Below are 24066 nucleotides of genomic sequence, written 5' to 3'. Positions count from 1 at the left end.
ACGCAACCATGAGAATGTCGACGTTTTCCGTATAATCTCTTACTATATATAATCGACGCTTATCAAGAATTAGCCTATATACGACTTGATCATTCATTCGACTCCGCAGTGATTGATTTCTTTGGGGGAAACAGCGCGATTTTTCGCGATTCCTTCGAATCCGCGCGTTTAAGGGTGAATTTATTCATGAGCTCCATCGCATGAAAGCCATTATTTATCATCAGTCGTCGATGTAAGAAAAAAGAAGTTCCACTTTTACACGCGATTTCTATAGCCAACGCCTCGATGCATCGATATCCCGTGATATTGCCATACAATACAATAATACACACGTATACCTATATCAAGAATCCCAGGAATCCTACATTCCTTTCTCTGTGCGCTCCACACACAGATGTATATATAGGTATAGTCAACAGTATATACTCACCGCAGCTGCATCGCGAGAAAAGAGTCCTGCAGAGCGAGCCACGCGGGAAAAAGAGAGAGAGAGAGAGAGACAGCGAGAAATCGGTTTAACAACCTATATACGAAGGGGGGAAGGAAGGGGAAATGCAGCGGCTCGCACAGTCGCGTCAGCGCGATGATAGCGCGCGTAACCGCGCCCTGTGTATATATACATTCAGGTTGATATTTACATGTCCTTATAGAATAAACAAAAACTGGCGACGACGTGCCTTGAGATACGAAGTGTCCTCCGCTTATTCCAACGCGATATCGCTCTATATTTTGTATACTATATACACTGCAAGCGAATGCAAGTGGAATGAAGTGGCGCGTCCTAACCTTACCTAACCTGTCGTTGTTGTCATTTTCAAAACTGAAGCTTGCTGCCACTTGCTGACTCAGACGAGAATTTCGTTGCACTTCCTCGTACACACGCCTCGATTAGTCGGCGACGACGATGCGCTGAGCGTATACGCGCCTTTCAGGTGTGACACAGTGCAGTGCCAGGACAAGATGATGCTGATGTGGATACTGGCTTTTGGGTGGTTGGGCATTGTGGCAGGGCAGCAGAGCATAGGATGCTTCAAGAGCACCTCTCTGGAACCCGACCTGCCTGTGCTTGTGGCCAAGAGGGTCAATTCACCTGCCGAATGCGTCAGGGAGTGCAAGGCTCGATACTACGTGTGAGTAGAGCTGGAATCATTTTAATGAAGGTGATTGTAATTTTTTAATTCAATTTGCTTTGCGTAGCTTTTCTGGTTTGATGAATGGTCATCAGTGCTACTGCGGCAGTCAGTACGGGAAATTTGGTCCATCTGACAGTTGCAAAACGCCGTGCATTGAGGATCCCTCTGTATTTTGTGGATCCGACGAAGCCATCAACGTATACTCTACTGGGCAAAAAGGTAAATACTGATTTGGTTGGTCTGATCAAGCATTAGAAGTGTACTAAACTTTATCAATCGTTGCAGGACCCAGTCCTCCCAGAAGAGTGTCCATCGACAATTACAAGCAGGACTCGTTGGAAGTCATTTGGCAACCTCCAGACATACCCAATGGAAAAATAGTTTCTTATACTTTGAAAGCTACTGCTTTAGAATCATCAGCATCCTACCCACTGCCACCTATAGATTCAGAAGTGCAGGGTGAATTTTCCAATAAAACAACCATACTGGGCTTGCATCCTGGCACCAAGTACAATATCAGCATCTTTGCATCCAATGCCCAGGGATCCAGTGATCCTGCTTACACGATAGACTACACTCAGATTGGCCCACCCAACAAGCCAAGCGCACCTAAGATTCTAGACACGAGTGAGAAGACCATCACCATTGAGATACCACAAGGCAGCAGTGAAAACGGACCTCTGAGTTACTACTACGTGGTTGTTGTACAACCTGGGACAGTTCCTCCTACTGGAAGCAACATTACCTATGAAAATGTTGACAGAGCAGCCAGAGAAGGTTTAGGCTACTATTTTACCGGAAAGTTTGAGGTTTCAAATTATGCCGAATACAAACGCTTCGAGGTAGGCGATGGAAGGATGATTGGCGGATATTATAACGCTCCATTGAACAAAGAGAACGGCCAACCCCAGGTAAGTTGTTAAGGATGGAAATTTTTATCAATAAATATCGAGTCAATCGTTTAATGCTGATCTCTCTTCTCAGATCGGAGTCGCTCTCGAGTCTAGGGTTGGTCGAGAAGTGCAGTACGCCTATTCAGACTTGACGACGGGTACCCACAAAATACAAATCCGCAATAGCCAAGACAACACTGCCAGTGCCGCCAATATCATACTCTGGGTTTTAATCGTACTACTTGGCCTTTTGCTTTTGACGTCGGTGCTAATTTTCGTGATGCTACGCAAGAGATTCCAAAACGTTCGCATGAGACGTTTGCCGGAGCAGCAAGAGCTGACGCTCCAGGGACCATTGTACGAGGTCGACAACATGGGCTACATTCCCGAGGATGTGCCGGAAAGAGCCAATCACTACCAAGACTTGAAGAGCAAAGTGTGGAGCATACCGAGGAACTTTTTGAATTTCGATCCGAATCCCGTTCGTCACGGTCGCTTCGGCAGCGTGCACATGGGTACGGTTCAAAGAGACGCGATTCCCGTTGCGGTGTCGGTTCATAAGATATCGGACACGCTGCTGAAAGGTTCAGAGAAGAGGTAACTTGGAAAGCGTATATTTAATCGATATTACTCTATTGAAAGAAAACTGATCAATAATTTGTATGAAAAATAGGAAAATGCTGCGCGAGCTGGACGTTTGCATAAAAGCAGGAACTTCCAAGTATCTGGCTAGTTTGGTGGGTAACTGCGAGACACCCGACACACTTTTTGTCGCGTTGGAGATGCCACCACAGAGTCTCAAAATGAGGCTTCTAGCCGCCAGATCCGGAGAACACTTCCATCACGAGCAAATCCTGCGGATCGCTGCCTGCGTGGCTGACGCTCTACGCCATCTCGAGAGTCTCAAGATCCTTCACACCCGCGTTTGCGCCAGAAGCGTTGGTCTCACCAACGACTGGTCGCCCAAACTGATGGGACATGGTAAGCGTCGCATTTCCTTTATCTTCGTTAATATCAGTAATGAGCAGAGTGAATATTCATTTGAATGTTTCCTCTTTGTGTACAGGCATATCAAAATACGCGCTGGAAGACGTAAAGTATGCGCGCTGGACGGCGATCGAGTGCTTCGACAATCAGAAGAAACACAATCCGGGAGTGGTATGGGCATTTGGTGTATTGCTCTGGGAGATGTTCAGCATGGGTGGTACGCCTTACTCCAACTTGGAAATGGATAGCGACGTTGAGGAAGCCCTGACTCAGGGCTACAGACTCGAGCAACTCAGAGACGTACCCGACCCCATCCACGAGGTCATGAGCTCCTGCTGGCTCGTCGATCCCGAAGAGAGACCCACCTTTGACGAGCTCGTCCGTCTGGTAATGCTCGATTTTTGTTTTATACATTCGTTATATTATCGATTAATTCATCATTAACTCAACTTTCGTATTATTTTTCTAGGATACGCTGTCGATGGTTCCCATCACCTCGATAACTGAACCGTACAGGCCGGAATTGGAATTAAACTGAATTCACATCTCTGCTTCCACACCAACAACTCAGTACTTAAGAAAAACTCAAGGCAATCGTATGAAACAGCTCTTCAATAGCATTTGCACTTTATTTTAAGGTATTCGTTTTTACGAAGGGCAAAACTTTGTCTTAGTTACCAAGTCAGATTGTGACCCAAATGAGATAAGTTTTGCCACGAATTTTTTTTTTTTAAACATTTTATACTTTTTTGTTTTTATCGTGCATCAACCTCATTTTTGAGGTTTTATAATATCATCATGGGGACTCTTTTAAAGGTCACCTTTTTATTAAGAAAATCGAAGAATCTCAGCAAACGCGACGAAAGGAAACTTTCGATGACGTTTCCGTCCATTTTTATACAAATAACCTATCGTAGGAATTTTTTATAGCATATTTATGTTTGATTTTTTATTTTAATTTTAAGTTTTACTGCAGATCAAATTTGAAGAAGAAATATTCATAGACTGATTTATATTTCGAAAGACGTACTGTTAGGCAATGTTATTCTTTTGGATAACCAAAACTATTCGTAGATATTAACGATGCATTTGTACAATACGGCAGCTTCTGCTATCTTTTTAAAAATATTCAAAATAGCTACAAATTTTTATACTTGACAATTATCGACTAATAATGATCACGTTTCCTAATGAAGCATCGACAGTATTTTTCGCCAATCGAGACTTTGCTGTTGAACTACAATTTTAAACTTGAAGGGACAAATAATGAGTGAAATCAATGTGCATTAAGAAATATAATCTCTGTATTTTAGATCGATTAGTATCATCGATGCCTTAATGATCATTAAAAACTTTCGGTGACTTTGTCACGCAATTATACATATACATCCGACGGAGCCACGAAAGTACAAAATAGAAAAATATCAGTGATTTACAATAGATGAATTATTATCATAGATCAATCGTACCACAATTCATGCGCAGAACAAATAGTACAATTACATTTGAGCTTTGGCGTTGGATACAAAGATCGAAAGAAGAACTGTCGTAGACACGCGTCAAGAAAGCCTTTGAATTTGTAAATAGATCAAAGCACTTATCAGAACCAATGTATTTTTACTCTCACATGTGTAAATAACGATGTAATCGTCGTTCACCTATGGTGAATTGATACAAACTACTAATGTGAAATATTTCTGTTTACACGTACAATTAATTAATGCATTAAAATTTACATTATTATTCGTAAAAACAAAGTTCCTTCTCATCTTTGATCCGATGATTCTCAACCGGGTTTATACTTTGGCATAAAGTGACACCTTGGTTAATTGACTGAGTTTTCAGAGGTAATAAATACGTACACAAGTAACAATATACTAAAACTTTGACACATCTAGATAGAAAGTCAGCTTAAGAACTAAAAAAATTTACACGAGCGACCATAACTATTTTTACAACGACCTGGTGAGTCAGCTAGTATCAAAAGTGTAAAAAAAGTCTAACAGTAGGTAAAAACTCGTCGCCGCTGAAGCTACTACGAAAGCAATGACTCGTGATCCCTCTCTCACACACACACGCGCGCACACATATGCATACGTACACAAGCGCACGTATTATCCCGCGAGTCCGAAATTCAGGCGCAGCGCGTAAAAAGCACACTACATCGTCTTTTGGAATGACTAAAGTCGATCAGCAGCGGAGCGAAATTTCCCCGCAACAAGTCCTAATTGTTTCAATCAAGCGATCGAGCCCGATCCTCTCGACTCTACTGAGAAAGCTCCAATTGCTTCGTTTCGAGCCGCTTCTTCGTACACGCGCGGATGACAAAAAAGGTGAGTGTAAAAAGCCTATACATAGCGTGTCACGCTTCGATGCAGAGAGCTTAACTTGACAACTCTTTGCAGATGATCGTCGCAGAAGATGCGTTCCCGGAAACTCAAGTGGGCTGCGAAGACATCTTGCTGGAGTGCGAGTGAATGGCTCTGCCCTGGCCGCCGCCGTTGATGGGACCATCGATTTTCCCGTTCTTGCTCTTCTTCGAGCCGCAACAAAGCAACTGCCTGTACGCCTCGCGGTACAGTTTGTTCGTTCCGGCGTAGATGAAGGGATTGACGACCGAGGACGCCCAGGCTAAAAGGGACGCCACCACGTGGAGGACTGGGATCTTAATCTGGTCGTCGATGACGTTGGCCAGCATGAGAGGCAGAAAGCACAGGAGGAAGCAGAGGAATATCGTGAGCATGAGCCTGGTGACCCTCGAGTCTTCCCTGCGCTGAAAGCCCGTCTTTTTGCGTCTAGCTCCACCGGTGTGCGCCTCGAGGTTCTTGCGACTGGTGCGGACCTTCCAGTAGATGCAGAGGTACGAGACGATGATGACGAGACAGGGAACGAGGAAGCCCACGACGAACAGCAGTTTCTTCGGACTCTTGCCGTCCTTCTTAAGGATCGTGCAGGAGAACGTCGCCGGGTCCAGTCCCAAGGTGCCCCAGACTCCCAGGAGAGGCGGGATCAGGAGGGAGAAGCTCAGCGTCCAGATGGCGATGAGCATGAGGGTGATCCCTCGACGGGTGTAGATCTGCGCGTAGATCTCCGCTCGTGAGATCAAGACGTACCTGGAACAGACAGTCGCGCGTGTGAGTCATCGATGAAATTTACGACCGACGTCAAGTGCTCCGGAGCGCACTTGAGAAGAAGGGTCAAAGAGTCGACTTGTCCCGATGATTCACTCGAGAGAAGGAGAGATAAGAAGCAAAAATCTAACGCACTCGAGAAAAAAAAAACGAAGCTTGGAATTTACTCCGTATATTTTTACGGTATACTGACCTATTAATGGTGATGGCGACCATGCTGAGCAGCGAGACAGCAACGTTGCCGTAGAAAAAGAGCGGGAATACCTGGCACAGAGTCTCGCCCAGGACCCAGGCCTCGTTGAGGTATCGGCTGGCGGTGAGCGGCAGGTTGACGGCGGCGAAGATCAGGTCCGAGACGCTGAGGCTTATTACGAAAGCCGTCGTGGCGTGCCGCCTCAACCGGGCGTACCGCAACAAGGCTATCACTGTTACGAGGTTGCCTGCCAGAGGGAGAATCGTGCGCTTATTAATAAAAGGGACAAAAAGTCAAGAGCTGCATCAAAGTGCCTCTTTATGCAGCTTCTCGTGAAAGATTCTCTGATCGGGCTCGTGTTTTGAAACGCTATACGTAAACAGAAATTCTGGGGACTTTTGTCTCCTCTTTATAATTTATATAGTTTTACATTATTTCGCAAAGTATCTAAAGCAAGCCATTATAACTCGCCTTATCAGCCCGCGCCAGAATTTCAATACCGCCTCTATATTCCAACTGAATTTCGAGCTCCGATGTTTTTTCAAAGGGAGCGCGACGACGCCTAATACATCCTCCCACGCGTGTCATCGACGACGACGACGACGACGACGACGACGACTATTAGACCGGCGTAAATTCGTCACGCCTCTTCTCATCTCGCGCGCGGATGACGAACCCTCTATCGTCGGTGACTCTGTACGTATTTTTCTCTTCTCATCTCGCTTTTCCCAAAGCGAAATCCGCATATAGCGAATTAAGCGTCGGGCGCAAAGGTTAAACGGCCGCTGGAAAAGCACGCGCGCGAGGGCATCGACGGAATAATTCTCGCCAATTGCTCTCCGGAGATGGGAAAGTCGAGTGTCTCTCTCTCTCTCTCTCTCTTAATGTCGGTGAGTGAAGTGGCGCGTAATTTATTACAGGAGGCAATTAGCCGGACTGATTTGTTTCAATTTCGCGGCGGCTGGGTATATCGAGGGAAAAGAGGGATAAGCGAAGCGAAAAAACCGTTTTCTTGATATTCAAATTTCGGTGGTATATGCTGGTACAGCGTGTTGTATTTAGGAAGCGGCAATTAGATTCAATGAAAGTTGGCTTCCACGGATATCCTAATTTTCTCTAATATAAACTTATGAAATTCTTCACGCGCCGCCGTCGAAATCAGTGAGACGCCGCCGAAAAGGAATATAAAAAACAAAGCCCAATGGCTAGATAGCGCTTGAGTCACACATCAGAGAACTCTATGGCATTTTTTCCATCGCGCGGAATCTCATTAAGCTCGTTAACGCCTCCTCACATCGCCTCGTGTATGTACTTTAATTGTGACTTCATCGCAGCGCATAAGACGCGAGATATCAATTCTTCTTCGGCTCTCCGTCCCCCTTCTTCTTCTTGTCTTTTTAATTGCCCTCGACGCGTCGTGCGTGTGTGTGCGTGTGTGTGTGTGTGAGATGCTCCAGATGCGCTGATTTGTGGCTGCGTCGTTTATTTTTCTCTCATCGCAATATTCGACGCGAGTGCAATTATTTAAAAGCAAACGTTTATACCGAATCAGGAGAGAATCTCGAGAGCGACAGCAGATGTAATTCACGAAACGCGCAAGTGGCTGACACGTTAAAATAGAAGGTCTATATCTAATCTATCACATATACCACATCCCTGAGCATCTTAATATGTATATAGCATACGGCGTCTGGCTAATTGACATGTACAGGCCCGATGATTTATGGGCTTTTGATCGAATTTATCGCTACAGTTCACGCGCAGATTTGATCGTACAATTTTGATGGTTATAGGATCTGTCTAAAAGGCTTACCGACGACGCCGACGATGCTGAAGAGTATGGCACAGGCGGCGGCGAAAATCGTCACCGACCGAGGGAATTGGATCGGGTGATCCGTCGCCTGGACTAGGAGGATCGTGTCGTTACCCGTCCGGTGATCCATCTTTAGTTTTTCGTTCGTTTGTTTATATTCTTGAAATTCTTGTTGCCTCACCTTTCCGACATTGTGCCTGAAAAAAAAAAAAAAAAAAAAATAGACAGAGAATAAAATAACTTGTCAATCGTATCATCGGTCGAGTCGCGTCGAGGGTGATCCAGACGATTCCGCGCGGCGGCATTATAATCGTCACCTCCAGTGAGATTCGAGAATCGGAGCCTATTTTCGGTGCAGTGCACCGCGAGGAAACAAAACAACCGGATAGAGAGAGAGAGAGAGAGAGAGAAAGTGAGAGCCGACCGTAATAACCGGGCACTATTTTCGATGCCGCGTATAAGCCTCTCGAGTTCATGCGCGTCGCTCGAGAGCGATATGGGGAGTTATAAGGAGGTCCTCGTTCTATAATTGTTGATATCGTTTATAATTACCTCTATACTTAAAAAAAAAAAAAAAGCCCTTAATCTTCCGCATTAGCAAGCCCGAAATTTTCAGGAATGAACGTGCAGTACAAAATAAAAGAAGCTTCGCCCTCTCGACTCATCCCGAGTCTCATCCGCTATACTCGTTTGTATATACATGTTGTAGCCAAAATAGACATTGTGTGTGTGTGTGTGTGTGTGTACGAGGAGATAAAGGAGGGATTTACTTGTCACGCGTTCGCGCTCTTTTTTTTAAAAATAAGAGACGAAGAAAAAAAAAAAACGAGCGGGAAGACGATTCACTCTATACCTTCGATCGTCGTCGATTCCCTGGCGGAGGACTAGAAAATATTCTAATAAATCGGCGTATAAAAATATGCTAAAAGTTGTGTCACGTTACAAACACGATACTGTATACAGCTATACATGCGTGGGAACGACTGCATTTCGCGGACTACATCTGGCCGGCAGATTTTTGCCGGCTTGTGTCCGCGAGACGACGGGAAGTATTAGACGAACCTCTTTCGAATCTCTATTATCGCGTGTGCAAATAGTGTTTTCCGACGCACCGCTGCTCTGACGCTAGCCGAGCAAAAAAGGATCGCGGAAACGTCCGTTCGAAATGACGGATATATAGAAGCTTTTTTTTTTCGTAGAGTTTTGAGGAGCGCAGTGCGCAGAGCGCGAAACTGAAAATTATCTCTCGATCTCGAGCCGATAAGTGTCCTCGTCAAGATATAAAGAGCCTCTATTTTAACTCTCGCGCATCGCGCATGCTTTTACAAAGGACACACTCATCAGCGTAAACGTAGGTAATTAAAAAGCCAATATTCCTTATTAACGCGGAGAGCGGCCTTTGTTTTTTTTACGCGAAAGCAGCGCAAAAACGCTTTCAATCTAATTAATTAACCGAGCGTAGAATTTGAAAAACGAAGCTCTTTTGATTACACTGTCTCTTATTCTCTGTGAAAATCGTGCAAGCGCGCTCGGCTCGAGGAGAAAGATAACGACTACGCGCGCGGCAATTTTTCGCTGTCTCTTTTCCTTCCAAAGACGACGTAGTAAGTGGACGTCATCGTCGCTTCATTGCGTTCGCTATTTAGTGCGCGAATTGGAAAATTCGATCGCGAGCGCTTGCGTAATTCGATTTCGTTCTCTTTATTCGAATGTGGCGCTCACTCGATTTGAATTTAAATCGTGTACGCTTTGGTAAAATCGTTATAGGGTACGTTGAACCGGTGTTATAAGAGAGGCTCGTATAAAATCCGAAATCCGAGTAGCCTCCGATTTGAAAAGCTAATGCCGGTTTACGCGCAAGCAAACAAACGAGCACTTTATGTCACTGTTATGAAAAACTTTGCCGGATTGTATAATAGCGAAAGACAATTTACCACTGTGTCCTGCAAACAGCGACAAACTTCGCACTCGGCGAATAAACAACGAGTCACTGTGAAATGCTTCCAGTCGCAACTGCACATAATAATATTCAAACGACTGATGCAGCCGCTTCGGCGCTGTTGACTCGCGCGCGGTCGCACGCCGACTATCGCCTCTCGAGACTCGCCCCGACTACTCGCCTCGCTACGGCTGCGCTTATACGTATATATGTGTGTGTGTGCGCGAGCTCGACGCTCTGCGTTCGGCGACGAGTTTTACTTACAGACTTTGTGATTTTAGGCAAGACACTGAGTCACTTGCAGTGTGCGTACGGCGGTGGTGAAGGGCGGAAAGTTTTGCTACGGAGGGAATCTTATTTTATTTTAGAATTTTTTATTAACGAGGTATAACGAAGACTGACGGCGAGAAATTTTCTGAAAAAAAAAAAAACAAAAAAAAACAGCTATAATTAATCTTCATCGAATTCGTTAGAATCTACGATTTCGTATCGCTGAATCATTCGATGTCCCTCATCCTCGACTCATCATTCAATAAACTTCACACATTCGTCACTTTGTGTACTTCCTCGATGATAATCTCGAACGTCGGACGAATAACTTTTAATAACTCATAAACTCACTTACCTCCCTGTCCTTATAGCGCGACAATTTTTAACATCCATTGCTATTCGATAACCGATTCGGTCTCGATCGTTTCCGCGTCGTGTTCTCCCATACAAGACTCTCCTCCTCCTCCTTGGGATAGCAGCACGTCAGATATTCGCTACGCCGAAGGAATACAATAAACACAGGCGCTGCACACAATTCTATATAGATATATGCTTTTTGCGCGCAAAGCTGCATCGGCAGCTGTGCGGCTCCGGAGCAGAGTGAAAAAAGAGAAAATCGACTGTATAGGAAACTAAGTAGGGTCTAAACGAGAGCCGGCTGTGGTAATTTTCACCGGAGGGTGCTACCGCTGACGAGAAAATTGTGGCTAACGAGAAGTTGAGCGAAATTTTTTTTTTTTTTTTTTTTCGAATGCTGACGAGTGGTATAGGTATATCTACGGTCGCATCATCGAACAAAGCTCCCCAATCGATATCGCGTCTATGTATGAGATCGTGAGTCACACGAGAGCTGTATTGGAGGATGATTTTACGGATTTTCGCGTCATCGATGATACAGTTTATTATTACTCGATCACCGATAAAACACACTTATCTCTCGCTCGCCAAGTTGTAGCGAATATAAATAGGAGAAACGATGGAATATAATCGAGCAAAAGAAACAATCCCAATAATAGCTCCCATTTCTGTCGCAGCAGCAGCCACACCTTCAATATATAGCAGACATCCCATCTAATTCCCCTCGTCTCTCTCGTACGTGTCAACAGGCTTAATTACACACGCGAACAGCCCGGCTATACGTTTCTCTCCAGCGAAAACGGCTTAATCCTGCACGTACGGGCATATCAAGAAGTCAGCGGGGGGGGGGGGGAGACAGCTGCAATCGGACAGTGCAAATAGCGAAATCTCCGATCGTGTGTGCACTGCACGTGCCATCGGCTCCGCTCAATTTCCCCCTTGTACGAATAGTGTTTCACTCGAGCGCGGCTTCGATTCATCGTGAAAAAAATAAATAAATAAATCAGCCGGTATATCGCTCGCAGCAGTTACGGTAGTTACAATTACAAGAATACATAAATTACGAAACCAGAGGGAAGAAGAAAAAAAAAGAGGATCGCGTTATCGTGTAGGAGGAAAAAAAGTCGCGGCGGCCGTTTCTTCCGATAGCGACGCGGTAGCCGCGCGCGCGCGCGCGCGGAAGGGAAGTTTGCGGCTGGCGATAGTAGCGCCTATGTGTATATTTATAACGCGGTTGCGCTTATCCTTCGCTTATTTTTTTTCGAAATACACCAACGAGGGTTCTGGAATTCGAACGTGAATTTTTCTTCTCATGCTAATTCTCGCAGGTGCTTTACATATGCTAATCGCGCGTATTATACCTATATATATATATATACAGGCAGCCCCTCGACTTTCCCTATATACGTTGTACATAATCAGGTATACATATACATATAAAACGCGCATTAAAAAGCACTCGATATTTCATCGCAGCATAAAAAACTATTCGTTAATTTAGAAGCTCACGTCATACGCACGTATTATATGCGCATACAACAAGAGGCGTCGTAACGACAGGACGACTCCCCCGTCGCGGGGTTGAAAGCGACAGCCTGACGCTGTACGGTGAATGGAGAGCATTGTTAGCGAAGCTCGACACAGAGCTGTGCATTGAGGCTGACGAAGGGCGAGAGACTCGCTGATGATGGGAACGTTGCCGTACACAGTCGAGACCCTTTTGTACATAAATACGTGCGCCGAGGCACTTTTTCGCGCTAAGGTTTCCGGGTTATTGTGAGCTGTGCGCAATTTTTTTTTTCTTTTTTTTTTTTAGCGATGGAGTGTTTTGACTACACGTGAATTCTTCAAAAAGTCGAGGCTTGTCCAGTGCAATTTTTTAGCAAATGAATAATCCAGCACATTTTCGAACGGAAATATTTTTCTCCTTTTTCCTAAAATTTCCTCTGCTCTTCTACAAAGGCGGACTACAATGCCTAAACTCTTTTAATAATACGCTCCGTTTCTTATAGACACCAGAGACGCAGCTCGGAATTCTCATCCTCACAAAAAATAGGAGAAGGGAAGGCTCCGACCCCTTAACGAGCCACAACAAACAGAAAATTCAGCCTCTGCCCCCGAATCCGAAACGCATTAGCCTCACTCGTCGCTGCTGCAACGGCGCATAAATAAATACGAGCTCACAGGTGCGCAGCACGTGGCGAGTCTCTCTCTCTCTCTCTCTCTCTCCCTCTCTTTCTATCGCTCGAGACTCGAAGCAGATTCTCCGCCGAGATAAGCTGTTTATCCTATCCGCTCAGAGAAGAAGTCCTTCCGTTGCTATACATCATATTATACGATACCGATTCGATTCTCCGAAGGATGTCGCACCGATAAGGCTGATTCTTGCGAGTCGGCGCATTTTTGCGATTACAGCTCACGAGAGATTACATGTGGGTCAGTCAAGAGTGCGCGTATACGGTTTACAACATGGGGTTTTAGGATCTTTATCCGCATGTGTGCTTTTACAATCTTGCAGCGCTGCGAGAGGACTATTATTAAATCGTTGTGCAAGCGCGAGAGAGTGAGTCAGTTGCAGATAATTGCCGACCGATAAAGTACGCACAAAGAAAACTGGCTTTGATGTCTTTTTTTTTTTATTAACTAGTTTATTCTGTGGTTTTATTTTCCTATACAATATAGTATTCTCGTTAAGCATACAATCATATTATAACAAAGTATTAAATATATAAAAAATTTAAGACTTTTGGTTTAAGCATCATACGTGTATAATATATAGTTATTATTGCATCATTTAGTTCATAGTATGCGCTACATAAAGGTCGAGAACAAAATCGAGGTGAGTTTTGCGTTTGCCTTTGCAGTCTTGCCGATGTGCTTTTAAAATACTTCGCTAATGTGTTAGAAACGAACTTTGGTCCAGATTATAGCCAATATGCACGGGTTCTTCGAACGCGCGATCCTGTTGAACATTATTTTTCTTTTTATTTTATCAATTTATATATTTTTTTTCTTCTACCCGATCGTGTATATAGGATATGTATTCTCTAAATTAATAAACTATCTTCATTATTAAGCTCATGTTAACCTCTTGCATTAAAATCTATATCATATACGTAAACGCGTACTTTCAAAAACTTGTACACTACTTGTACCTACTTTGATAACGCTAAAAAGTATATATTTGCTCGATAAAAAAAACACGAGATTGTCATCATTAATTGTATATTTACAGCCTCGTATGCTAAAAAAAAGATTCTGTCCTTTCCTTACTTTTGCCTCTTTACGCTCTTGAGCGTTTACAGCATCCTTCGATAAATTTTAATTTTCTTTTACATCGTCTTATATGGCACTTTCGTAGAAGAATCGCCGATAAAAACACATTGACGAGTCTTCGTTACGTTTTTTTCTTCATTTTTGATATGTTTCGAGATAGTTAAGTATACAATCGTTAAGTAACTGCGATCGATATCGTGTAATCGTCCAAACGACACGAGATACAAAAAATGCTTTACTGGTATAAAAAATGATGCTGAGACACGATAAAGAGATTGGTATGAAAGTAAGTATTTGCCAAATCGTTTTCAACTAAAAACTAGGGGGAAAAATCTCTACGTGGCACTGGAGCTACCGAGCACAGAAAACGTCGAGCTCTGTATATTACAGCTAAGTACGAGCGTGAAGTTGATCGAAATTTCGTTAGCGCCGTTCGGGTATCCTCATCGAGGACATGCATCATCGCGACGCGAGCGAGGCAGTGTTATACGTCATTGTCATATATATTTGTCTACATCGCAGAGCCTAGCCCTAACACTGCCTGAGCTGCTGAGCCTTGGACTCGAACTCGGCCAGATGTTGGTTCATCAAGGCATTGAGGTGGTCGACCTCCTCCATGAGATCACGCAGCAGTCTGTCATTGTCCTTGTAGACGCTCTCCATGCCCTCGATGTCCTTGAACTTGTCGACGGTGTCGGCCGTCAGCTCGGACGCCCTCTTGAGCAGACCCTTGGCACGGCCGATGTCGTCCTTGCTCTTGTCCACGCGTTGGTTCAACGACAGCTCTACGCTCTTGTACTCCTGGCTAAGCTTTTTCGCGTTCGCTTGTACTCGACGCGCTTCCTCCGAGATGTTACTCGCCTGCGCTTGGATCTCTTGCTTGATTACGAAGTCGTTCTTCACCGATTCGGCCTGCAGCTGTAGCAGCCTGTTTTCTGTATTCAAGGAAAAAAGCATCGTTCTTTTAGTCATTGTCATACAATGGTATTGAAGGTGTATAAACTTGTTCAAGTTTCAACTTACCCAAGTCGTTGACCGAATTCGTGGTGTCATCAGCCTTCTGCTTAGCCTGTTTGGTGATCTGCGAGATCTCGTCGAGGTCGTGCTTCGACAGGTCGATGTCAGCCTCGGCCTTGCTAATAGCTTCCTGAGCAATTTCCTGGGATCCCTGGGTCTCCATTAGCAGTTCGACTACTTTGCCAGCTAAAGCCTCCTTTTCCTGCGCGATCTTCTTGGTGTAGTTGGCCCGTTCCCTTAGTTCCTTGGCCAGTTGCAGATCGTCCGAGGTCTCGCGAAGAATGAGCTCGGGGTTGTTGAGCGAGCCGACGATATTGGCGATCTTGTCTGCCAAGCCCTTGATTTCTTCGGGCGTGAGAGTAATCTTTTCGTTGAGCACCTCCTTGGCGAGGTCGCGTACCTCCGCTGGTGTCGGCTGCTCGGCCTTCAGCAAATCCCAAATCTTCTTGTTGACGTTGCTTAAATCCTTAGTCAATTTATCCGACTGGTTACGCGCAGCCGAGGCCAGATCGAAGGCCTCCTGCGCGTTGGAGCGAGCACCAGAGGCATTGTCCTTTAGACGAATCAACTGAAAGGAAGAATAAAAAAAATGAGTTATCCCGTGCTATCTGGAAAAAGTTTAACAATTTCCGCTCGATATGTACTCACGTTTCTCAGAAGCTGCTCGGCCTCGTCCTTGTGTTCCTTGATCATAGTAGACTGCTTCTTTGCGACGTCGAGTGCCTGCATGGCCTTAGTCATAGCGCCAACATCACAGGACAGTCCACCACAGTGCCCACATCCGGCACCTCCGCAGACGGAGTCGCAGTCGGTGACGTTTCTGCCGCACATGTCCTGGTTGAGTTGTGGCATGTGACTCTTGAGCGTGTCCAGCTTTTCGTTGAGTCGTTCGAGCGAGTCCTTGTTTTTCTGACGGTTCTCCTCGACGTTGGCACTGCTCTTGGCCAGCAGGTTCTCCGTGTTCTTCTTGTAACGTTCGGCGTCGAGCAGAACATTATTGGTCTCTGCGGCCATCTTCTCAGCGAGACGTGACTGGTCAGCCATCTGCTGGGTCACATTCAGCGCGCCCTGAACGTTGGCCTCTTGGAGGCGGTTGGCGTTTTCGCGCAGCTCCGCCGCGCCCTCGTGCAGAGCGTCCGTACGGTTCTTGAAGCGTTTCAATTGAGCGTCGGCTAAGGTAACGCGTTGCGTAACGTTCTCCAGTTGGTTCTCCAGATCTTGCAGGATGGTAGCCGAGTTGTCGATGTCTTTGTCCAAGTTAGTGGCCAACTGGTTCAGCTCGTCGAGGTCCTGGCTCTTCACTGATGAGCTTTCGAGCATAGTGTTGATCTGCAGAGTCAAAGAACCATAAATAACGTCGTCACATCATACCGCATTACAGAGCTAAGAAAATCGTGTCTTACCTGAGCAATCGAGTTGTCAATGTCTTCGAACTCCTGGCTGTAGATACCGGTGGTACCGACTTTCTGAATGTTCGAAGCCTCGTCGATAACGTAGAGCGTCTTGTTCCTCAGTCCGTCGAGGATACCGTCCCAGTTGTCGAAGCACTCGCCGCATGGCGAACAGCTGGGTGCGGTACCGATGTAGCTGCGGTCGCACTGGTCGCATTTTTCACCGCCTATACCCTCGTGACAGACGCAGACGCCAGTCTCGCGGTCGCACTGAGCGCTAGCCGAACCGATGACGTCGCACTCGCAAGGATAGCACTGCACATTCGGGTTACCCCAGTAGTTAGCCTGGCACTCGTTACAGCGCCGGCCACCGAAACCGGGCTTGCACTCACAGGTGCCTTCGTACGGGTTGCATCTGAGAATATCATTCATTTCATTAGAGTTGAAATACACGTTTTTTAGGAATGAATAGGTGACAAAACTTACCTATCAGACACACTACCAACAACGTCGCACTCGCAAGGATCGCAGCCCTCTCCACTGGCGATTCTCCAGTGGTTCTCCTCGCAGGTGTCGCAGAGCTGTCCGATGACGTGGGGTAGACAGGGACACTGTCCGGTCCTGTGGTCGCACGGTCCAGCTTTGGCGTCGGTACCGAGGATGTTGCACTGACAGGACTGGCAGTTCTGCTGAAGAGCGTCACCGTAGAAATCGGCTTTGCAGACCTGGCAGTTGAAACCGTCGGTGTTCCAAAGGCACTGCAGGCACTTGCCGGTCTGTGGATCGCAGTTGCCTGGCCGGTTGAGATCGGTGTTGTTGCTGCACTCGCAAGATTGGCACTTGCCACCGGGAGTCTCGGGATTGCCATAGAAATTATCGGCGCAGGTGTCGCATCGTGGACCAGCGTAGCCCTGGTAGCACTCGCAGATGACGTCGTGACTGACGGGGTCGAGGGAGCAGCTGTCGGCATAAGCGTGGCCGCTTTCCAAGGTTCCCGGACAGGGACATGGTCTGCAGGGGATGTCGACGCCGATGCGGGGGTCACCATAGAACGCCTCGATACAGCGGTCGCAGTTGTGCCCAGTGGTCGAGTCGCGACAAGACTGGCAAGCACCGGTTTTGGAGTCACAGCTGTCCGCGTGACCGTTGCACTCGCAGCGCCGGCAGTGCGGGAAGTTCCAGAAGCCAGGCTCGCACTGACCGCAGCTTCGTCCGTAGGTGTTGGGTCGACACTTGCAGCGGCCGGTCTCTGCGTCACAGAAATTGTCCAGGGCACCAACGCCATCGCAGTCGCAAGGCACGCAACCCTCGGGGCCAAAGCCGTAGGTACCAGGAGCGCAGTGGTCGCAACTGCGACCTACCACGTTGGGCTTACACTGGCAATTACCGCCGTAGTTCGAGCAGATCAAACTGTGGGATCCGGTTGGATTGCACTCGCAGGCTAAGGACATAAACGTGGTTCAACGAGTGACTTGCCAGATTTTTTTTTTCTATATCTGAGAACGTAGTACTTACAGTGTGCTCCGTCAAAGACGTAGAGACCGATGCTGTTCTGGTACTTGGTGCAAATATCGCGGATGTCACTGCGGTTCTCGTAGATCGAGTAATACTCGTATATGTTGTTGAAGTAGTCCTGGCAGCGGAATCTCTCGTATTCCTGTAGGCGAATCTCGCCGGGGCCGCCAGTGAAGAACGGTATATTCTCCAGCCTTGGGCTCAGAACGATCTGTAATCCCAAATGCATAAGAGATTAATTTTCTTTTTTCTACTTTCATCAGCATTTTTGTATACAACTGAAATTACTATTACTAGCACTCACCGAATCAATGAGGATCGAGGCAGTGGGTGCATCAGGGGGTCTAGCGAACTTTCTCAGCTGTAATAGGACAGTGTAGACCTTTCCGGCTTCCAGACAAACCGGCGGCGAAGCAACGGAGCTTCTCTGGTTGGTAGGTAGTTGCACCCAGAGTCGATCTTCCTCGGGTTGCCATTTACCGCAAGGTCCTTCGCTGTTGGGTGGACCATCGCGCTCGATGATGATCTCGGCATCATCCCAGGTACCGGAGTACTTGGGCTCGTAGCGAACAACGATGTCGTACCACATGGATCGGCGCACACCGTCCACCGTGAAGTTCAGCACCGAGTCTTCGATCGCGCTCATAAAGCCCAGACCCGTCCAGCTGTTGTTGCGACCGTCGCGGTACGGCTCACGGATCACCACTTGGCAGTTCTGGAGAGAATCAATGAATTAAAAAATAAACATATGCTCAAGTCTCAAATTGAATTTATCATCAAACTCACGTCAGTTCCCTTGGCGTACTCTCCCTCGTAAATGAGATAGTCGATCCATCCGGTGTAGTAGTTCTGCTCAGGAACATTACAGGACCTTCCACTAACGTGTGGTCTGCAGTGGCACTGTCCGGTATATGCATCGCAGCTGTTGTTGTAAGCACCACCGAGATCGCAATCACAGGGTTTGCAACCCTCTTGGTCGTCAGACAGTCCCCAGTACTCTGGCAGACACTGGTTGCAGTCGCGGCCTACCACGTAGCGCTTGCAGGTACACTCTCCGGTCACCATGTTGCAACCCTGGTTGTTGATCGTACCCTGAGTGTTGCAGGTACAGGCTTGACATCCCTCGGGATTGAGGTCGGTAAAGTTCCAGAATCCGTTCTGGCAGCGATCGCAGCGTCTGCCCTCGACGTTGGCCTTACAGTGACAACGTCCAGACTCGTCCCCGCTAAGCGGGTCGGTACGCGAATCGCAGATACCCTCGTCGAGAGATCCTCGCGGGTCACAATCACAAGCTGTGATAAAAAGAAAAAAATTAATTTCTCTTTTTTTACTTCAAAAAATAAGGTGAGGGTCCTATAATCGAAAACTCACGTTGACAAGCCTCGGGATCGGTAATGTCTTTCGATGAGTCGTGATAGAAGAACGGTTTGCAGAGCTCGCAGTTTTGTCCTCTGGTATTATGCTGACAGTCGTCGCAGACACCTCCGGATACCCTACCGCTTCTCTCGTAAACAGCTTCGTCGAAGTGACAGCTGGTCGAGTGACCGTTGCAATTACACATGCGACAGGCATTGGTCTGTTTGCCGACGGCTGGTTTCCAGGGCAAGTCGTTGAAGAAGTCCTCGCACTTCTCGCAGTTGCGACCCTTGGTGTTGTGGGTACAGTTACATCGGCCGTGGACCATGTCCTCTTCGTTATCGACGCCGTCAAGAGGAAGGCAGTGAGAAGCATGACCGTAGCACGAGCAGGAACCTCTGATAACCATCTCCTTGATAGCGTAGTAGTATTTCTCACGGATCTCGCGACGGTTGTCCAGCAGATCGTCACCGAGAGTGTGCAGACGCGTGAAGTTGATACGGAAGTTGGTCATCTTTAACAGATTCTGGACTTCCTTCGAGTAGGGGTTCTCGATCGGCAGGTTGCTCGGTAAGACTCTGTCGTTAGAGACAATGAATATTATTAGTTTACTTTCGTGTAAAGCATCGCACTCTACATGAAGAGGACAAATTTTCATAAAGCTACAACTCTAGGGGCAACACGAACACGACATCGATATGACCATGTTAATCAAATCTTACGTAGCTTCGACCTCTGCGAGGCTGCATTAATAAAAAAAAAACGCATGATTCTCTGCGTGAATAATCAATCCAATCAATGTCGATCAAACTCACCTGAAGATAATCTCACCATCGGCCGAGGGCTCAACATTGGAATACCGCGAGTCACAAATGACGTCGGTAAGCTTCGTCGGTTGATGAGTCGGAACACCGGGGAAGGATCCCTTGCAGTCGTGGGCGAAGTACCGGTAGACCTGCCAGGTGTTACCGAAATCGTACGATCTCTCGATCAACATAGCCGCGGGTCGGAAGGTCTGGAAGTGGATGATGATGTGAGTGAAGTGAAACTCGGCTTCCAAATCGAACGTGATCGTCACGTTCTCCATTCCGTTCTCCGCCTGCCACCAGGTCCTGTGCGGCGTTCTGTCATCCAAAAATCATAAACGATTAATCTCTCTCATATAGTGCTACATCGCGTTTGCAAAGTAAACGATATCACGTACCCACTGACGATGTTCTCGATGTTGTGCTGCTGTCGAGGGTTGGACGCATCGCAGAAGAAGCACTTTTTGCGGTCCTTCAGATGGGACACGATGCAGTAACGCTCGGGTCCGTTCAGACCACATGTCGACGAGGCGTGCAACTGCTTTCTTCGGCCGATCAGCAGATTACCGGTGGCCGGGTAACAGGAACCCTGCTCACAAGGGTGAATCCGCTGCACGTGCAGACCTGACGACAGTTTTTTCGTTAGTAGATATCTTTTAATTTTTAATATTCTTATATTATAATAGTCGTGTTGTAGAGTGCGTTTGTGACTAAGAGTATCCGCGATGAAAAAGTTTATAATAGTGTGCGAGAAGAGATACACGAGTATCGTCAATTTCCCATGCGATTGCGAGTTACATCAACCAGTTACACTATAGGGTATACATGTTACACACTATCACCTACTATTGCGTATACGACGTTTCTTTTTTTCGTATGGATTTTCTTAATCGCACTTTAATCGTACGCTGGAGAAAACAATCTTAAGAAACGTCATGTATCTCGAGTGTTATCGTCCAAATATATACTCGAGAGAGTTAAACGCGTCTTCTTGTATAATATCTTGTCGTTATTTCTACTCATCGTTGTATATTCATAAGTATATAATTAGTGGAGTACAGAGACGAGTCAGAAATAGTAAAAGTGAGTTAATAATCGAAATGAACCTCCAACCAACAGAATTACAGAGTTAAAAGAAGTGCTACTTCGAGTGCACGATTTTGTTTCGATCATTCATTTTGCTACCTTTCGGTCGCAAGTAGTTCAGCCACGACCAGTCGAACCGCGAATTCGTGCCGTCGTCGGCTGTAATGTCTCCTCGTTGAAAGCTGCCTATACAAAACACACATATCACCACCGACCTCTTGCATATATCTCTCTGACTGGGGCGAAATTTACTCGCGTCCGTATTTTATAAACTTTACATTCTCGACGAGGATACAAAAATGACGGAGATGCTATCTCTCGGTAAAAATTCTTTCTTACCTCTCGCCGGCGCCCTCGTCCGGTTTCTCTCATAATCTCTAGCTGCGTCGGAGTAATCTGCAGGAAACAATTAATTAGATTATAATTATTAATCGAGGTCTCGAAAAAGGGCAGTATTTAAATTCTCGTTAACAATCTCACCTCGTCCGGGTCCTCTCGACAAGTTTCGGTTGTAGTCTTTAGCTGCTTCGGTAGAATCTAGAATCGCTGCGAGAAAAGAAAAATTTCACATCATTACTTCATCCCAATTAACGCATCGCGATCTATGAGTCACAAAGTCGCCGCCGCGTTTTCATTCAACTTCACCGATCAAAGGATCGGTTGTGCTTGCAAGTATATGGCATAGTGTCAATGATCGGTACTATATACTTTACGAGACGAGGGAAAGAGAGATATATATTTTTCGGAGAAAAGCCGTAGAGCGTTATCGCGGCTGCCCCGGCAGATTATCAGCAAGGGACAGTCGTAACGGATGTTTACGAGAATCTCTGTCTCTCTCTCTCTTATTCTCGGCGGTGTATCTTTCGAACGAGTAAAAACTCGACTACACTATCATTTCGAGAGCGAGTCAGCGCTCCAGTTGCGCGAATTCGAGAATTTGAATTTTTGTACCGATTAGGAATCCAGTTTAACATCCCATAATTTCTCTACGTTTAATTCATTCAATTTTTCACAGTAAACTACATACAATTTTAGATATGAGTCGATAGCAACGACTACCGAACCCGAAGTTCAAATGTGTAGCCCGGCGGGAGAGCAAGAAATTTCGGAGTATAAGTATACATGTATAAGCGAGGGTCGCCGGGGTCAGCGGGACGGTAATATCTAATCGTATCCGGATAAAAGGCCTCTTTCCCATCACGCGCGGACGTCGGTGTCGCCACGCGCTCGAAAAAAGTGTCCCCATCGCGTTTATACATATCAGGAGAAAAACGTTGAACTCTTCGGCATATTATATTCCAAATCTTCTTACGTAAAAATCTCGGTCTCGTTTTCCTTCCGATATATAAAAAAAAAGAGACACTCTCGATGCGGCGATTTTACTTAGTCTTGTTTTCCAAGAAAAACCAGTAGCGTCGGCAGCAGCACGTGCGCTTTATAATATGCATTCTTGCGCACGAGGGTGTAGCATTACACTGTACCAGTGTATAATTCCATCCGAACGGACGATATAGGACTATACTAGCGTCGACACAATTCCGGAATGCAAACACGAATATTTTTTTTATTTTTTTCTTCCGACTGTTAACGAGAGACATGCGTTATTAATTATTCTTTCAATGAGTTTCTATACCTGTCAAGTACAGCAAGAGGATGCCGATGAAGACGTTGAGCGCCGCGAGTTTGCCGGTCATCTTGGCTCTGGTTGTCGTCTCTCGGTGGTCGTCGGTGTCGAATCCCTGGGAGCACACAGCTCAATCTCGAGACTCCATCATCTGTTGCACACAATTATATTACCTATTAGTTGTATTATCGTCAACTATCGCATGCAGCTGATATAGGTATACGCCGTTCGGGCTGATAGACGGAAAAAAACCTGTTGCTCGAAATAGAACCAACGAACTCGAGGACCTAGGAGCTCTTCCACGCACATTCGCGATCTATTTCTAAAAGTGGAAACCTCCTTTCGAAAGAAAAACACACTCCGCGCGTAACTACATCACTGCCATACTTGGAAAATATCTCCGACTCCGTCTCCCTTCGTCAACGACGTACATACATGCACACAGAGAGCTGCAGCCGCGAGCAGTAAGTATATAGTAGCTGAAAAATCACGGCGCAACTAATAAACACAGATGTTTCCTGCATCAGCGCTGGGCGCGACCCGAACTCTCTTTCTCTCTCTCTCGACTCTCCCCGCGCGCGGTGAGCACTGCAGCAGCAGCAACGCGAGAGACGATTCCTCGAAGTTGGCCGCCGCCGCCGCTGCTGCGGCCCTAAAAGGCACGAGGCATCCGCAGCGGACGTTGCCTCCTCCGATAACAGCGTGTTTTTCAGATTTTCGTGCACGTCCGCGAGCTTTTTTACCCTACTCGGAAAAGTGTCTTCTGCACGAGTGTATACGAGTAATACACAGAGATCGAGGATCCAGCGATCGATATTCGTATACTAAATCTCACATCGCACGCACTATACACACGTCTATATACCTGCAACAACACTGCACACCTCGATTATCTCTCCCTCGGCTCTGGCGCAGTAGTGATGATATATAATAATAAACCTCGAAGACGCTGGCGTCGCTTTTCTTCACCGTGAGCGCGCTGTGCCGCTACTGATGCAGCTGTAAAAGACTCGCGGCGCTCTCTCTCTCTCTCTCTCTCTCTTCCACGGACACGCGCGCGTAACACACGCACACACAGCATCCAGAGCCCCGACTGTACGGCGCACGAGATGAGGGGAGGAAGTCGGGGAAGAGGAGAGGGGAAACGACGACGGCGGCGACTATTCGTGCGCTGGAGGAGGGAGGGAGACCTGCCGAGATTTCGAAGAGGAGTACGAGGAATGATCGCGGTGAAAGGGAGGAATTTTTTTTTTTTTTTTTTTTTTCGGAATTGGAAAAT

General features: G+C 46.5%; 3 protein-coding genes across 6 annotated transcripts; 1 reads left to right on the top strand and 2 right to left on the bottom strand.

Moving 5' to 3' along the window:
- The first annotated feature begins 430 nt into the window (after nt 1–430).
- Nucleotides 431–4766, top strand: LOC100677925 (putative tyrosine-protein kinase Wsck). 2 transcript variants are annotated; one of them, XM_008204866.3, is made up of 8 exons: nt 431–626; nt 827–1130; nt 1198–1352; nt 1419–2044; nt 2118–2623; nt 2700–3007; nt 3093–3400; nt 3483–4766. In XM_008204866.3, the coding sequence occupies exons 1-8, from the start codon at nt 584–586 to the stop codon at nt 3549–3551; spliced, it is 2319 nt and encodes a 772-aa protein (XP_008203088.1). In that variant the 5' UTR covers nt 431–583; the 3' UTR covers nt 3552–4766. The 2 variants fall into 2 exon arrangements, with proteins under 2 accessions (XP_008203088.1, XP_003425579.1); XM_003425531.4 differs by having other exon boundaries at nt 431–1130.
- Nucleotides 3959–10263, bottom strand: LOC100123959 (protein trapped in endoderm-1). The gene is made up of 4 exons (XM_001607694.6): nt 10085–10263; nt 8151–8347; nt 6338–6584; nt 3959–6126 (listed from the first exon to the last, which is right to left on the bottom strand). The coding sequence occupies exons 2-4, from the start codon at nt 8278–8280 to the stop codon at nt 5451–5453; spliced, it is 1053 nt and encodes a 350-aa protein (XP_001607744.2). The 5' UTR covers nt 8281–8347; nt 10085–10263; the 3' UTR covers nt 3959–5450.
- Nucleotides 10264–13343: 3080 nt separating this feature from the next.
- LOC100123956 (laminin subunit beta-1) lies at nt 13344–23877 on the bottom strand. Of its 3 annotated transcripts, none has more exons than XM_001607690.5 (15): nt 23653–23877; nt 22797–22938; nt 21644–21709; nt 21503–21559; nt 20476–20701; nt 20087–20395; nt 19287–19849; nt 18702–19207; nt 18220–18630; nt 17916–18126; nt 16887–17841; nt 16413–16815; nt 15658–16338; nt 15016–15577; nt 13344–14927 (listed from the first exon to the last, which is right to left on the bottom strand). In XM_001607690.5, exons 2-15 carry the CDS (start codon nt 22855–22857, stop codon nt 14524–14526), a joined length of 5415 nt encoding a protein of 1804 aa, XP_001607740.1. In that variant the 5' UTR covers nt 22858–22938; nt 23653–23877; the 3' UTR covers nt 13344–14523. The 3 variants fall into 3 exon arrangements, with proteins under 3 accessions (XP_001607740.1, XP_031777813.1, XP_008203086.1); XM_031921953.1 differs by having other exon boundaries at nt 23672–23811; XM_008204864.4 differs by lacking the exon at nt 23653–23877 and adding an exon at nt 23040–23311.
- Nucleotides 23878–24066: the final 189 nt, after the last annotated feature.

The sequence above is a fragment of the Nasonia vitripennis genome, chromosome 1 (assembly GCF_009193385.2).
Source record: "Nasonia vitripennis strain AsymCx chromosome 1, Nvit_psr_1.1, whole genome shotgun sequence".
NCBI lineage: Eukaryota > Metazoa > Arthropoda > Insecta > Hymenoptera > Pteromalidae > Nasonia > Nasonia vitripennis.
Note: the sequence above shows the minus strand (reverse complement) of the source record. Positions and strands in the feature narration are given on the sequence as shown.